We start from the raw sequence: 16,650 nt of genomic DNA, 5'->3' as shown, positions 1-16,650 counted from the left end.
TTGAGGAACTGGGATTTCTGAAAAAGAGGCCAATGTTATCAGAAGGGAGAAAAGGGTTTTTTCCGAATAAGAAGATTGGAGAAAGTTGAAGACAAGTATGAGTTGAGTAAAGAGAGTTCGAGAGAGTTTGGAAAGTTATGAAGTGTAAATGGAGAAGTTTGATGTGTATAAGTAAAGGAATATGCGGCTAAAATCGTGGCCATAATTACCTTGATAACCGGCAAAAGTGTTGCTGAATCGTGGGATGACACGTGTTCGGGGCACTAAATGCGGAGAGACGTGCGCCAAATCAACCGTCAGAAACTTTTTAGAGGGGGTCAGAGAATTTCCCGCCAAAAAAGGTATCTTTACCAACTTCCCGGTTACATAAGGTTATGCCACTAGAAAGCAGGGGGACTATCTGTAGATGGTAAAATATGTTCATATTTAATGTTCGCATGAGAAAGCGACACGTGGAGCCGAAGACAGAAGACAGGCAGGTTCGAAGGCAACGATCTCGAAAGGAATGGTATTCATAAAGGCGAATTAAATATCTGCCACCCAATAGCATTTAATGGAGAATATTCTATAGCATTAAGTGCACGGTCCGTTACAGAGAATATGACATTCAGTGCCTACCGTTACACATTCTTTAATGGCCCTCGTAATTATCATTTAAGGGGGGCTTGATCCTAGGACCTTGTTCCATAGGTACAACTATAAATAGTGAGCTCTACGGCCATTCTAAGGGGACACGAATTTTCTGACAAGTCAAACGATACTTTGTTCAAAAACTCAATAATATTTCTTGCTTATTAATATTGTTACTACGGCCTCCGTAAGCTCTGCTCCTGGAATCAAGATTGCTACTATCTTGTCTAGATTTCAACTCTAAGTCTTATATTCTTATCTAATTTATTTATTATTTTGGGATCAACTCGATTCACTTATTATCTTTTTACGGATATCATTTAAAAAATTAACCTTGAAAAACAATGTCCAAAACTTAAAACGGATAGAGTACTATTTCTATAGGGTTTTGTATTTTCGGATACGTGGAGGGGGAAAATGAGTACAGGCAGTTCCCTGACATCGTCGCCGGCGAGGTCATCGAGTTCGACGATGGCGATGATCGGAGGAAACGCTGGGCCATCATCGTCTTTAGTCGCTGAAGACTTTAACTTCCCTACTGATCTCATCTCTATTCAAGATCGCAAAGATGAAGCTCTAAATGGTCAGTGACATTTTTTGCATTTTCTTTGTGATAATATGTTTACGTTTTTAGTTTTTCATTTGGAAGTATATTCAACTTCAAGTAATGATCTGTGTGGCTGGAGAAGACCTAATTTATTTCGCAAATCAGCCGAATAACGATCTGAAACTGATTATCTAATGCAGTGGAATATTATTCTATAGCTAAAATTGATTATTTAATGCAGTGGAGTATTTAAAAATTCATTTGAATAATGTTCTAATTTGAAACTCTCTTCAAAATTTTGAAGCAAAAGCCAGTAATTTGTAGCCAAAAGAATTTTCCACTTGCACAGCGTGATTGTCAGTACCACATGTTTTTACTTTTGAATCTAAAACTTGGAGAACTTTATTTTTATTTTTATTTTTTAACGTCTGTAGTGTGTATGTTTGAAAAAGAAAAAGAATTCCGGTGTTTCATTGGATATCTCTGATTTTCATTTTTCAAGATATGAGTGTTTTAAAACACAACATTATAACTTTGTGATTAATTGAGGGACTATGAACAGTTTTTGCATCCTTGGGTGGAAAGAATAACTTAAAAGTTGCAAATAGTTAAAAGGAAAATATTGATTGATCTCATCATGATAGAAAGTAGATGGTAAAAATGATGTGGTCGTGTGAGTAGGACATGTAAGGGTGTGGGGGGGAGATGTATCTGCACAGATGGAGACAGATGCTTTATAGTAGGGGCTGGAGGCAGCTGGAAATTGGAGTTAGGTATGGTTTGCACACAAACGTAGATGCTGTGGATGTAATTTTATCAAATGTAAGACCTCATTTACTCCAAATTTAGTAGCTGGAAAATGTTGATATAGCTCAATCTTAATTTCTTATACTTTTGCATATCATTTACATGTCTATATTGTTCTACATCGAGTGAAAATAGATAATTTTCTTATATCACTAGTTGGTTAAGTATTATAGATTTTGTTTCTCCACTAATAAGTAAAATGTACTACTACTAGTACTACTATCGCAGCTCTTCAAAGTTCAACAAGGCCAGTACTTCATTATATTACTCGTTTTGTTGTTCGATAGCTTTTTCAACTGTTGTTTTGGGTAATAAGTTTTGAGTAAATTCACTAGTTAATTAATGAAAGTGAGTGATTTCTCTGTCTGAAACAAGTCTAAAGGAGTGCCCTATTTCTGACCAAATGACTATGTACCAACAATCAGTGTTATTAAAGGTGCGCTTAAGTCCTGAAGCAAGGCTCAAATTGAGCGCTTCGCCTCGTGTAGTGGGCGCTTCAACATCGCCATCAAGGCTCTAAAACATACTTTTCTTTGCCAATGAGCATAATCCTGAAGAGACGACGCTAAACAATTGATATTTTACTTTATCATAAAATTTTCTTCAATTTCTTTGTCCATATATTTGGTATTCATGCTTATAAATATTAGTCCTGGAAGACAAATACATATTTATAGTTTTTCTCCATTTGCATGTTTCTTCATTAAAGCCCACGTTTTATTTGCGCTTTGCACTTAAAACCCCTTTATTTGCGCTTTGCACTTAAAACCCCAACGGACCTTAGGAGCTTTTTTACGCTTTTCGCTTTTGATAAACCTGCCAACAATGTTTGCATAGATTTGTAAGGACAATCTAGAACAGCCTTAGTAAAGGTTAAAAACTAATGGGAAGTGTATTTCAGCAGGTTATGTCTATTATATTAAGGATTTTTCTTTTTTTGATAAAGCTGTTATATTAAGTACGTTTAGCATGGTGTCATATATAAGGTAGCAAAATGTTTAATTTTGTGGCTTATACTAAGAATTTTTCATATCGTGCCATTTACTGCTTGTAAAAGGACCAAATTGGTTCATGTGACTTACTGTTTCTATCTGGTGGAGAAAGCGTCTGGCTTCGGTTTTAGGCCATCCTTGGTTCAGCAGGTCGGGTTATAGGTCCTGCAAAAAGTGGGAGTTTGGGGTAGCAGAGCAGCTTTATCATAAATAAAGCCGTTAAAGTTCTTAGCTCTATAGCACTTGATGATGATGATGATCATTGATAATTAGGCAAACACAAATTAAAGCAGCATTAGTGGAGTCTTTACTTCCCCTTTCTGAATAAAAAAGATATTGCTAGCAGCTAGTCAAAAAAAAGTTGGCGAGTGAATTTGGCTATTGTGCTTGTTTAAAACAAAAAAAATTCTAGCTGAGAAAGCAAATGCCATATTTGCATTATTTTCTTGATGTAATGGAGTTTATTCTTCTAAGAAACTTTGAGTTTGTTTCAGTTTTCATCCTGAAATCCAAAGGTATCTTGGTTGTGCTTGCAGTTCTCAAATCTGATCTGATGGCTTCACTGAATAAAGAGGTTAAATCGTTAGACGAGGATAGCTGGATGTTTGATGGACCTCGGTCTCGTATTCACATGATTTCTAGGCCAGGTAACTCAGGAAAAACAAAATTGACAATTAGGGAACTTGATGATACTGTAACTGATGTCTTACTGCTATGCATTTACAGGCTATCTTCACAAACATGGAGAAATTAGGAAGCTTTCTAAATTGCCCATATCAAAATGAGGAATATTTTCTTCCTTGAGAACTGTATTTAATGAGCTAAATGTGATGATTTACTTTGTTTTTGAAGTTTAAGTGTAAAAATTTAATGTTTTAGTCCCTGTTCCTTGCTCGTTGATTTTACAATTTACTACAGTAGTAATTAAATAAGCTTAAAGACATTAAATAATGAGAAAAAGCACTTACTAAAGGAGAGGAGAGAAAAGCAAAACTATACAAAGGCTGCTCATCCTACAACCAGATAGTGTAGCATAGCAGACTGTTAGTTTTGAAATTTTACTAAAAGATAGAAAGGTAAAGAGGGTTGAGAAGCTTCTGCTTGTTGTCTGCTTTGTGAGCCGTCATTGCCTCGTTCTGTGACCTCCTTTCCGATCACTTTTCAGCATCATATTCTTTATTCGCCGATGTATAAAATGTTCCAGTTTTTCATTCTCAAATGTATGAGTCTGGAAAGTGGTGGAATCAAGCCCTAAGTTTGAGATTTGCAAATAGTAAACTTAAATTATCAAACCTCAAAAGCATTTTTAAACAAAGCAAACCGTTAAAGTAAGGGTGATATAAGGCAGGCAATTAGATAACTACTTTCGACACCATTTGGGTTTTCATAAACAAATTAAATAAAATCATATCAAACATAATACACATACATAGGTGCATATATTTGTACATTAATAAATGCACATCTACCTTCTTGCGAAATCAAATGAAAGTGACTTTTGTAGTGCTTAGCCTCAAACTATTACTTCTAGATTATATTCCAAACTCTAGTGTTATCTTGGGAAATTTAAATTACAAAAAGTCATTATATTTGAACTGATTAACTTAAATATCTTTAATTAAAGAGACTTGTTTACCTTGAAAATGGTAATTACAATTAGATTTGATTTTGTGGTTCTAAAAATACGTGATCTATTTTTATGCTAGTTGTTTAGGCGATAGATGTTAAGTAAGAGATTAGAGAACGAGATAAGAGCTTGAAAACAAGGTGATAACCAAACCAATAGGCTGATAAGCGGGGCCTCAAACTCGCTTATTCGGGGCCTCGAGGTCGAGTCCTATACCCTGTCGTGGGCAGTCGACGGAGGGACTAACAGTTATGATAGATTTAATGATGGCTCTTTATGGCCAATAATAAGTAATAAATGAAGAACAATGAATGTAAGCAATAAATGGAAGTAATAAGATCAAGAGAATAAGAGCAGAGAGAATGTTCTTGTATATTTAGTATTGAGCAACAGATAGCCTACAGATGACAAGTGTGAGCACGTGATTTTTGCCCTATATATGAATTATTTCCAAAAATTCAAACAAAATAATTTTTCTTTCATTATTCTACACTTTTGTGAATTTCGTGTTATTTTCTGTTAATTGTTTGCATTTTATTTGTGCATTTTAATTCATATGAAAAATATAAAAATATACACATGACATTTGCATTTAGGATCTAATTTCATATTTTAGGATTATTTAGTGGTTAAGTTGTTTTTAGAACAAAATTTAAAGAAAATAACAAAAATAGTCCATTTTTGCATTTTTAATTGTTAATTGTTGAATTTGTCATGGGTTTGCTTTTAAATAGGATTTAATAGATTTTTAGAAATTAATTAGTTTAATTTTGGAAACAAATTAGGTCTTTGATTTTGCATTTTAATAAAGTTAGAAAAACATAAAAAATGCAAAATGAAAACAAATAAAAGAAATAAAAAGGGAAAAGAAAAGAAAACAATTAAAAAGAAAATTGAGTGGTCTTCATGGATTACCCATTTTTGGGCCAAATCCGTTTGAAATCTAGCCCAATCCCTTAAACCCATTTCAAATTGACCCCAGCCCAAAGGTTCTCGATCCGGTCCAGCCACATAGAGCTCACACGACGTCGTTTCCACGACAATCAATCCTGACCGTCTAGGTTGTTTCTAACGGTCAGGAATTGATAATTTTTGACATATAACTGTCAGAAACACCCTACCCCCCCTCTCACTCCTCTCCTTTATCTCTTCAGAGACCAGCCATACACCATCGTCCTCCGCCCGCCGGAAATCGCCCACGGCGGCGGACGGTGGCCAATCCCTTCCAAACTTACACCATGGACTTCCCTCACCTTCCCCATTCCGAATCCCCAATCCATTTTCTTCGAATCACCCCAATACTCTTCGAATTTTAGATCGAAATAGGACCCCAAAACCCTAGTTTACCCAACCAGTCCCAAATTAACACCATACAACCGCTTTGACCCCCTCACACCCAATATGTATCTGATTTCCCTCAAATCATTGTCAAACGCTTCGAATCTTGGATATGAAATATGAAGCCTAGTCCCTGTTTCTCCTTTTGCATCTTTGGGTCTTGAGAGGTGTGGGTGAACTCAAAACATCCGTTAGTCGATTTGTTCTTGTTATGAACAGACAATTAACGGTAGTTCGAATTCACCCTTTGGCTCGACGGTCTGAGTGAGTGATTCCAGTGTCGAAGAGGTTGTTTCAGGTAATCCTCTTTTCTTTTCGTCGTTTGATTTTGGTTTTTCTGCATTCTGTCATAATTTGGGATGTATATTCAGTCATTATGTTTTTGTGCTTTTTTTTGTTATTTTCTTCTTTTATGAGTTTTATAGGTTTGAGGTTGATTATGTTTAATTGTTTGTTCATTAAGAGACTGGAAATGGTGGCATGTTAGGGTTTAGAGATATTATCTATTATGTCCAGTTAATCCAGTTCATTCGTATTAGTTTCTGAATAGATTCAAGTATTCCTGGGTGTGTCGTTTTGATTCCAAGGTCACTGAGTAAATAGATGCAGGTCTAGGTATAAGTTTAAAGTAATTCAATATTGGTTTGTTTGATCTTCCTTGCTTCTTCAATTCTGAAACTTGTTGTTTATCCTAGTTGTTAATTAGTGGGAACTCTTAGGGCCTTAATTGCATCAAAGAAAACTTTAGGGGTCTTAAGGGTCAGGTAAGGGCTGTAATAACCAATCAGGCAAAGGGTAAGATAGGCAATTCAAGGGTACGGGATCTAGCAAGAATTTCCTAGAAGCTTCTAGATGTGGGTTTTAAGGTGAAGTTCAGAAGATAAATGTGTTAACTTGAGTAACAAGTCAGAAAGTAGAGGACTAAACAGAAATAAAACAGGGACTAAAATGATATAAACTGAAATCTGAAAGTTGCACTTCATTTTGCCTATAAAAAGGCATGAATATTGCCTTAAGCCACAAGTTTTCAAGCTCCAAAAATTACCCCCAAAAGGTGTTATACAACCCCCAGATCTGACTTTGAATTTCAAAATTCAAAAAAAGCCAAATCTGCAGTTCTATAGTTCCTTGTAGTCTCAATTATCAAAAATCCAAAAACAAACAAAAATACAAGAGAAAATAAAAAAAAAAGCACTGTTACATTGATTTTTAGGTTAATTTTGATTTCTAGGCATTGATTCTCTTCTCTTCTAGTTGCTGTAGCTTTTCTGAAGTGTACTCGGGTTTAGTTGGGTCTGTTTTGGGTTAAAATTGATGCTGTAAAATCTCCAGTCCATTCCTGGGTATTTTTGAAGCTGTGTTGGTTCTAATTGTCACTGCTGCTCTTGCTTAACTTCGCTATTTGAATTCTGGTTGTTGCTCCTGCTATCTATTGCTACTGATCATTCTCCTTTCATTTATTTCATTGCACTTCAGGTACACATTTCTGAATTCACTTCGATGTAATTGTGAATTGGAGTTGAAATAAAGATATTCATCAGTTCTATGTGCGAAGAATGCTTTCTGCTGTTTTTAGTTTGTAGTTAACTAGCTGTTCATAGCCACTTGATTAGCCTTTATTGGTATTACATGGACAGTAGGTATACGAATTGTATAAATAGGATTGCTGTTAAGCTGAATTGACTGCTTAAACTCCTATAGGACTGTTTATCACAATTGTGCAGTGTAATTCCATTTCAGTTGGCTTTGAACATTATTTAGAATTGCTATCACAAATGCTTAAGTTCTGTAATTAAACAATGGACTGTTAAACCCTATGAACTTTGTGTTGATCAATTGTATGGCTGTGATTTCAGTTTTAGCTTAGTTAATGTTAGTGACTCATTGCACAAGTTAGAACTTGAAGTTTAAGTTTAGAACATGAAGTTTCAAATTCGATAATTCCATATGTATTGACAGCTTAGTGCATTGTTGGTTTTTTTTCGTCTAAATAACTTCGGAATTGCGAGTTTGCACTCGAATGGCCTTAATTCAGTAGCAGGAAATAACTGATTAGTTAAGTTCAACTCAGGAATTAAAAGCACCATTGGAATACAGATGGATTAACTGTTAGGTTTTTCATTATGTTAGTTCGTATATTAGATTAAATAATAGTGGTAGTTGATGTTAATTGAATATGATCTAACAGTATAGTTTTGGGTTCGCATAATCGTGTACGTAAGTTGGTAGTCTCATTGGCACGTTGATAAACTGTTCTCACCCATAGTTGTTAATCGTTTTGAGTAATTAGGGTGGTTCCATTTGAGCTTGGCAAAGCTTGGACTGTCCAGGATGTGAAGAAGGGACTCAATAGGCCCAAAGTTAATTTGCTCTTGGGTATCTAGATGATTATTGGCCCAGGCAGTCCGGTTCTAGTGCAAGTAAAATCTGGGCCTGCCGCCCTTCCTATTGGGCCAATGTCATGGAATTGGCTGAATTTCAGTCCTTTGGTCCTAAAATCGTTAAGTTCGGATAAAATAATTAATTAATTAGGACATTTTCTTTTATTATTAGAGACAAATAAAAATAGAAAATCATAGTTGCTTTAGGTTTGCCTTTTAAATAATAAATGAGACGAGCCTCGCTAAACAAAATACATAAATTGCGGGGCCCTCTTTAAATGTATATACTAAAATACTTAGATTTCGGGACGGGCCGTTTAGCGAATTTCACGGTCTTCCCCAAAAAATAACAACGCGTTAGTCTCTTTAGGCGCACTTTTAATAAAATTACTTTCTTAAACTCGGGTGCACATTTATGTGACCCAAATCCAAATCCCAACGAAGTTAAAATATGTCAAAGACCCCGGGTGCATTTATGTGACGTGGTTCGAGACGTGTTTTCACGACGTTGCAATTCTCCTTAAAAAATAATAATAAAATGCGGTTCAAAGTTAAAAAGCTCATAAGTTGAAGCATGTTCTAAAATCAGATATTTAGCCAAATATGACAGTTGAGCGACCGTGCTAGAACCACGGAACCCGGGAATGCCTAACACCTTCTCCCGAGTTAACAGAATTCCTTACTCGGATTTCTGGTTCGCGGACTGTTAACAGAGTCATAATTTCCTCGGTTCGGGATTCAACCGGTAACTTGGAACACCATTAATCTCCCAAGTGGTGACTCTAAACTCTTAATAATAAATCCCGTTCCGATTGTCCTTTAAGTGGAAAAACTCCTTTACGCCCTTTCGGGGGTGTAGTGAAAAAGGAGGTGTGACAACTCTGGCGACTCTGCTGGGGATAAGAACCCAGAACTTCGGTTCTGGGTTCAGAATTCGAGCTTAGATATATTGTTGTATTTGGCTTTATCTGTTATCTGATTTTACTACATGTTTGGACCTAATGTGCTAAATGCTTTACCGCTTTGATTTTATTTGAACTGTATATATAAACTGTGCCGAAACCCTTCTCTTCTCACCTCCGGGGATGTGCTTACTGGTTGAGACTCCCTATTCTGTTAGTGTCATACCTTGAAATAAGAAAGAGGCCGGACAAGTTACTAAGCCGGACAATCTCGCGGGTCCCCGGTACGTAGCCCCCTCCTCGACTCGAGTTGTCCGCTCGGGTACACAGTCTAGAACACATACCCAGGTTTTGAACCAAGAATAACTTGACTCCATGCCCGATCCCTAGTAGGAGCGCTTATCTGCATCACGTGCATATGACTTAGGAGACTCAACACAGGGGTTGGGTCCGTCTAGGACAGGTAACCTGAAATGAAAAAGACCATCCTGATGCATCTTACGTGTTGCATTTATTTGTCTCGGGCTTGCATGCTGACCGGCTTTGGAGTATTTGGGAAAATTGGAAAAAAAAAGAAAAAAAAAAGAAAGAAAAAAAGAAAAAAGAAATAGCAGTATAGAGAGTTAATAATAACCAATGTCGGAATAGTGTCGAAACTCTGCCGAATTTTTGAGAAAAATGAAAAAAAAAGAAAAGGAAAATTTTTTTGTTTTCAAAAATGGTTTGTTCTATTGAAAAAGAAAATACAAAAAAAGTATTGTTTTCCGAAATAGTGTATTTGTCAATGGAGAAGAGTCTTGTTTTCGAAAATAGTTAGTTTTATTTGCCCGAACTACGCAGGTTTGATTCTCACCGGATGTGAGATACGTAGGCAACCCTCATCGGGTCCAACCTCCCCTTTTCAAAAATAGCCAAAAATGCCAAAATTTTTAATTTCGTGATGAATAAGTCGGGTGACGCCATTCTTGTCAAAAAATAAGCCAAATGTCCCCAAAAGGGCGCCGGAAGGCTATTTTTACAAGAACAGCCACCCTGAGTCATTTTAAAATGGTTTGCGGGCACAGCCTTAAAATCTCCCTTTCGGAAGTGCTGAAAGGCCGTATTTGCAAAATCGAGTCTTTGTTTTCTCAAAATAAAGATTTTTGAAAAATAACCACTTTTTTTTAAGTCAAAATAAGTCATTACATGGCCAGCTTTCTTTAAATAGCCTACAGTTGACATTGAAACTTTCTCAGTCTTGCGCAGGCCCGTGGCGATGCCGAGTGATGCCTCGCGGGCCCCAGGATTTGAAGCTTTGATGTATTCCTAGTTAATCGAGTCTGTATTTTTGGTTTTGAGTCTGTTTTGTAACTCCCCTTTTTGAGGAAAAGAAAAAACAAATAGTCTGGTAGCTTTTATAATCGCAGTTGTTATTATGAAAAATTCCCCAAAATTGTTTCCTTATTTTTGCATCTAATTTACAAGAACTACGCTCGGTCTGATTCACGCGGGGTCGTGATACGTAGGCAATCTCCATAGGATTCGACCGTAACTAAATGAAAAAAGGGAAAAACAAGAAAAGAATGAAAGGAAAGAGGTGAAAAACAAGAAAGGAAAGAAAAACAAAAAGAAAATAAGAAACCAAACAAAAGCAAACAAGAGAAAATAAAAAGGGAGCAAAGGAAAGAAAAGAGCGGAAACACAATTTTGAGGAAAGGAGCGATTAGGAACAAGGAAAAACCAAGGCAAAAGTAAAAGAAGGAAAAGAAAAGAGGGAAAAATAAGAGAGAAAAGCAAAAAAAAAGAGGGAAAGGCAAGAAACAAACAATGGAAAACACGAGGGAAGAATGAGAGGAAAGGCATGGCAAATAAAGAAAAAATGAAAAGGCCGGGATGACGCATGCAACCGATCAAAAGCATAATAGGAACTGTTAACTGCCTAGGTGCATTCACTCTCCAAATGTGCGGGTACCAATATGTTAAATGCCCTAACGCTAACGTGATGGTTTCATTTTGTCATGTCATTTCCAGAGAGGTGGTTGGTTTGTGGTTTTAAAGTGGTAACTCTTCTTTACAACACAAGGACAAAGGCAATGGCAAACAATAATAGAACTGAGTGGGTTGCTACCGGTGCCCGAAAGCAACTGGTTGAACAGGACAACGGGTTGGTAGAAGAGGTAAAGATATTGAGACAACACGTGGCAGACATGTATCGGGCATGGATGACTGGGAAGGCACCACCCCCGCCACCACCCAGCTTCCTAGACGCTGTCCTTACCCAAACTCCAGACACAGCACCAGGCGATCCTCCACCCTCTCCATATTTACCTGCTTATCACAGCTTTCCCANCTTACTCGGATTTCTGGTTTGCGGACTGTTAACAGAGTCATAATTTCCTCGGTTCGGGATTCAACCGGTGACTTGGGACACCATTAATCTCTCAAGTGGCGGCTCTGAATTTTAATAATAAATCCCGTTCCGATTGTCCTTTAAGTGGAAAAACTCCTTTATGCCCTTGCAGGTGTAAAAAGGAAGTGTGACAGCTCTGGCGACTCTGCTGGGGAAACAAACCCAGAACTTCGGTTCAGGGTTTAAGAATTCGAGCTTAGAATAATTGTTATGTTTGGCTTTATTTGATTTTCCTACATGTTTCATGCTAAATGTGCTAAATGCTTTACCGCTTTGATATTATCTGAACTGTATATAACCTGTGCCGAAATCCTTCTCTTCTCACCTCCGGGGATGTGCTCACTGGTGGAGACTCCCTATTCTGTTAGTGTTATACCTTGAAATAAGAAAGAGTCTGGACAAGTTACTAAGCCAGATGGCCTTTTGGTTCCCGGTACGTAGCCCCCTCCTCGACTCGAGTTGTCCGCTCGGGTACACAGTCTAGAACATATACCTAGGTTTTGAACCTACAATAACTTGACCTCATGCCGGATCCCTAGTAGGAACGCTTATCTGCATCACGTGCATTTTGACTTAGGGGACTCAACACAGGGGTTGGGTCCGTCTAGGACAGGTGTACCCGGAATAATGGACCATCCTGATGCATCCTACTTGTGCATTTATCTGTTTTGGACTCGCATGCTGACCGGCTTTGAATATCTGGGAAAAATTGGAAAAAAAAAGGGAAAAGAGAAAATAGCAGTGTAGAGAGTTAATTACCTATACTACAAAAACCAATGTCCAAGTAGTGCCGAAATGCTGCCGGATTTTTGAGAAAATAAAAGAAAAAAAAAGAAAAGTAGTTTTTTTTAGTTTGTTTTGTTTACCAATGGAAAAGAAAAACAAAAAAGAGTTTTATTTTCAAATTAGTTTGTTTATTTGCCACTGAAAAAGAAAATATAAAAAAGAATCTTGCTTTCAGAAATAGTGTATTTGCCAACAAAAACAAAAAAAGTCTTGTTTTCAAAAATAGTTAGGTTTATTTGCCCGAACTACGACAGTTTGATTCCCACAGGGTGTGGGATACGTAGGCAACCCCCATCGGGTCCAACTTCCCTTTTGCAAAATGTAGCCCAAAAATAACAAAAAGTTTTAGTTTTGTCATGAATAAGTCAGGTGAGGCCATTCTTGTCTAAAACATGCCGCATGTCCCTAAAAGGGCGCCGGAAGGCTGTTTTTGCGAGAACAGCCACCTTGGGTCATTTTCAACGGTTAGCAGGCATAGGCTTAAACTCTTCTCCCCGAAGTGCTGAAAGGCCGTAACTGCAACACCGGCCTTTTGTTTTAAATTGGAAATTTGAACAAAAACATAGTGTCATTTTCCCTTTTAGGTCAAAATAAGTGATTAAATCACCTTAATAAATGTGCAGGATGAGCACGACTCAAAATGAAGCTTTTTCAATCATGCATAAAATCTCTTTGGAGTTGCGTCTGTGGTGGAATGACCTAGGAGGAGAAGGGCAAGATGAAGTCAAAAAATATTTGAAAGGGTTTACCGGTTTGTTGGAGATTGTGGCTCGGGGAGACATTATCAGAGCATTGGTCACATGCTGGGACCCGGCACACAACGAGTTCCATTTTTCGGACTTTGAACTTACCCCGACCTTAGAAGAAATAGCTGGCTACATCGGAAATGATGACGTTCCTTTAAGACATAAGTACTTGGTTGCCCCGAGAACTGTAGCTGTGCACAGATTCTTAGACTCACTGAAGATAAGCAGGATGGTCCACAACGCAGATTTGGCGAACGGCTTTTGTACTCCACACTTCATATACCACAGATATGGCCACATAGGAGGGTTCAACAACCCGGAAAACAAGATATGTAGCAAAGGAAACCGCCAAAAATGAGAAGAACACAGACATTTTGCTTTTATGGTGGTTTTTCTGGGGCTTTTGGTATTTCCGAGGAAAGACGGAAACATTGACATAAAAATAGCCGGGGTAGTCAGCACTCTACTCACTCAAGCCAAAAGCACTCTTACGCCCATGATATTAGCCAAAATATTCCGCGCTCTTACAGCCTGCAAAGCCGGGGGAGACTTCTTCGAGGGGTGCAATCTATTGTTGCAAATGTGGATGACCGAACACCTGTGCCATCGTCCTCAGTTCCTGAGTTATGGGTCCACAAAGAAAACATGTATAAAGGAGTTTTACACAAGGATTAAGGGGGTCAGCTTGCCCGAGGGATTTACGGGCTGGACATCATACTTTCGGTCCCTCACTGCTAGTCAAATAGAGTGGACATTTGGATGGTTGCCTGTTGATGAAATCATATATATGCCAGCAACGGGGCCGCACTTCCTTTTGATGGGTCTTAAGAGCATTCAGCCTTATGCTCCGTATCGGGTTTTAAGGCAACTCGGGAGATGCCAAATAGTGCCGAAAGACGACGATCTTAGCATCCAAGTGGTTGAGATTGGTCCTGATGGACAGTTTCCTGAAGCAAGGGTTCGCCAGGTTTGGAGCGAATGTCAATACTTGGCAGCGAATACTTGTGTACGGGATCGATCTAAAGGAGAAGTGTCACCTGAGTACCATTCTTGGTATAGAAGGGAAGTTGCATTTGGGAGGCCGGCTAAAAGACCTCACCTCCAGGATTTTGCTGAATCATCGCAAGAACAGTGGGCTTGGTTAGCTAAAAAAAATGAATACAGAGCTAAAATAGGAGCATTGGAAAAACAGGTCCAAGACCTCCAGTTTGAGAACAGCGTGCAAGCCGCTGCTGATGAGGGTGAGAGAAAGAAATTGGCTAAAGAGAATGAAGACTTACGAGCCCAAATCCAAAAGATGAAGCTAGCGGCCGAAAATCCCGTCAGGAGTGCCAAAGATGCAAAGCTTATAGAAAATCTAAGGCAAAAAGTGAATGACTACAGTTTTGACCTCAACAAAGCAGAAAGGGAATTAGCCGGGGTTCGGAAACAATTGGCTAAAAATGCGGAAGAACGAGCCCGCATGATTAAGCAGTTGAGAGAAGAATACGATAATGAGGTCACGGGATTGAAGAAAAAGGTCATTGCCACAGAGAACCGAATGATCAAACAGGCAAAAGAATTCAAAGCTGAAAGAGAGCACTGCTACACGACATTGGCACAATTAGAAATGGACTTGCAACAACTCCAGGAACAAAACCAGGTAGCCGAGCAAACTTTGGAGGCTAGGGCCCAACAGATAGGGCGGTTGCTTCAAGAAAAAGGCAGAATCAGAGAGAGAATCTTAACCGTTGCTCACTCCATTACTAGGAAATGCCAAGTGTGCGAGAACATGACTCGTACCACCTTCTTTGCATCAGTGATGATATTTGTGAAGCAGATAATGAGTGACCTGGACAGACTTCAAGGGGAACTTGCATATAGGCCCGCGGCGAGACCGAACGATGTCCCGCGGGCACCAGGAGCTTTAATGTATTCATGATTGTCATTTGAGTCTGTATTTCCTTTTCTACTAGAGTTTGTCATTTGAGTCTGTATCTCCTTTTCTACTAGAGTCTGTCAGTTGTCTGAGTCTGTATTTCCTTTTCGTTAAAAGTCAGTCAGTTGATTGAGTCTGTATTTTCGTTTAAAATAGAATAGGGATGGTGGAGTCTGTAGTTCTTTTCTGCATTAGAGTCTGTTAGTTGTTTAATCTGTCAGTTTTGAGTCTTTGTAATAGACGTATTTGCTATCAATAAAATTGAAAATCCCAAAAAACATTTTGCTTCTACTTTACATTTATTCTTCACGAACTACGCTCGGTCTGATTCATGCGGAGTCATGATACATAGGCAATCTACATAGGATTCGACCGTAACCAAATAAAAATAGAAAAAATAAGAGAGAAAATGCAAAAAGAGGGAGCGGCAAGAAATAATGGAAAAACAAAAAGGAAGCGGCACATAGAAATGAGGAAAAGCCGGGATGACGCATGCAATCAAGCAAAGGCATAATAGAACTGGTTAACTGCTTAGGTGCATTCATTCCCAAATGTGCGGTTATCTATCTGTTAATGCTCTAACCGCTAACAAAGTTGTTGTTGATGAGTCCAGGCAAGTAGTTAAGTTGACTGGCATTCTGGCAACCCATCCCTACAATACCCGCTCTAAGGATAAGTCAAACATGGTCAACCAGGAATTAGAAGCAAGCATTGTCGACCCGTCTAGGGAGGAGGAAGTAGTGGACGTTAATGCAATGAAGGAGGAGATGTATAAACTGAAGCAACAAATGGCCGAGATGTACCAGGCCTGGTCAAAGGGACATCCACCACCAGCCTATCCTGCTAACCCCGCCTACATCCCACCACTAGCTCAGCCTCAAGATCCTCCCACAGTGAACTCATCTCCGGCTTTCCCTACTTACCAGCAGTACTACGGAACCACCTCTCAAACACCACCACCTCCACCACCCAAACAAATCCCATGCCCTCCACCACCAACTACTCCTGTGTTTGTGGCTCCTCCACTTGTCGCATTACACAGGTCCTCTAGCGAACCTTTGTTCCAAACCCATGATAACCAGTATTACCCACCCGAACCCACCTTCAAACCCCCAGAACCATGCTCTTACACTCCCCGTTTTGATCTTTCAGCGGAAGAAGAGAAGCCTCCCAAAAACCCTGAGCAAGAGGAGATGATACGAAAGGTTAAGAGCTTAGAACAATCATTCAGAAATATGCAGGGTCTCGGAGGACAAGTGAGTGTGACCTACAAGGATTTGTGCTTGTTTTCCGATGTCCAGTTGCCAGCAGGATTCAAGCTACCCAAGTTTGACTTATATGATAGACATGGTGATCCGGTGACCCATTTAAGGGGGTTCTGCAGCAAAATGAGAGGAGCTGGGGGAAGGGACGAGTTATTGATGGCTTACTTCAGTCAAAATCTAAGTTGGGCAGCCTTGGAATGGTACACACGACAAGATCATGCTCGATGGTACACTTGGGATTATTTGGCCCAAGCATTTGCATGTCATTTTCAGTATAATCTCGAAATTGTCCCGGACCGTCTGTCACTGACTAAAATTGAGA

At 38.8% G+C, this 16,650-nt stretch overlaps 1 protein-coding gene across 1 annotated transcript; it reads left to right on the top strand.

Moving 5' to 3' along the window:
- Positions 1-976: 976 nt before the first annotated feature.
- Positions 977-3,876, top strand: LOC109208308. Its single transcript, XM_019371397.1, has 3 exons — positions 977-1,213; positions 3,513-3,623; positions 3,703-3,876. The coding sequence occupies exons 1-3, from the start codon at positions 1,048-1,050 to the stop codon at positions 3,759-3,761; spliced, it is 336 nt and encodes a 111-aa protein (XP_019226942.1). The 5' UTR covers positions 977-1,047; the 3' UTR covers positions 3,762-3,876.
- The last annotated feature ends 12,774 nt before the right edge of the window (positions 3,877-16,650 follow it).

Source organism: Nicotiana attenuata, unplaced genomic scaffold, assembly GCF_001879085.1.
Source record: "Nicotiana attenuata strain UT unplaced genomic scaffold, NIATTr2, whole genome shotgun sequence".
NCBI classification, from domain to species: domain Eukaryota; kingdom Viridiplantae; phylum Streptophyta; class Magnoliopsida; order Solanales; family Solanaceae; genus Nicotiana; species Nicotiana attenuata.
This window is presented reverse-complemented; position numbering and strand designations above follow the sequence as displayed.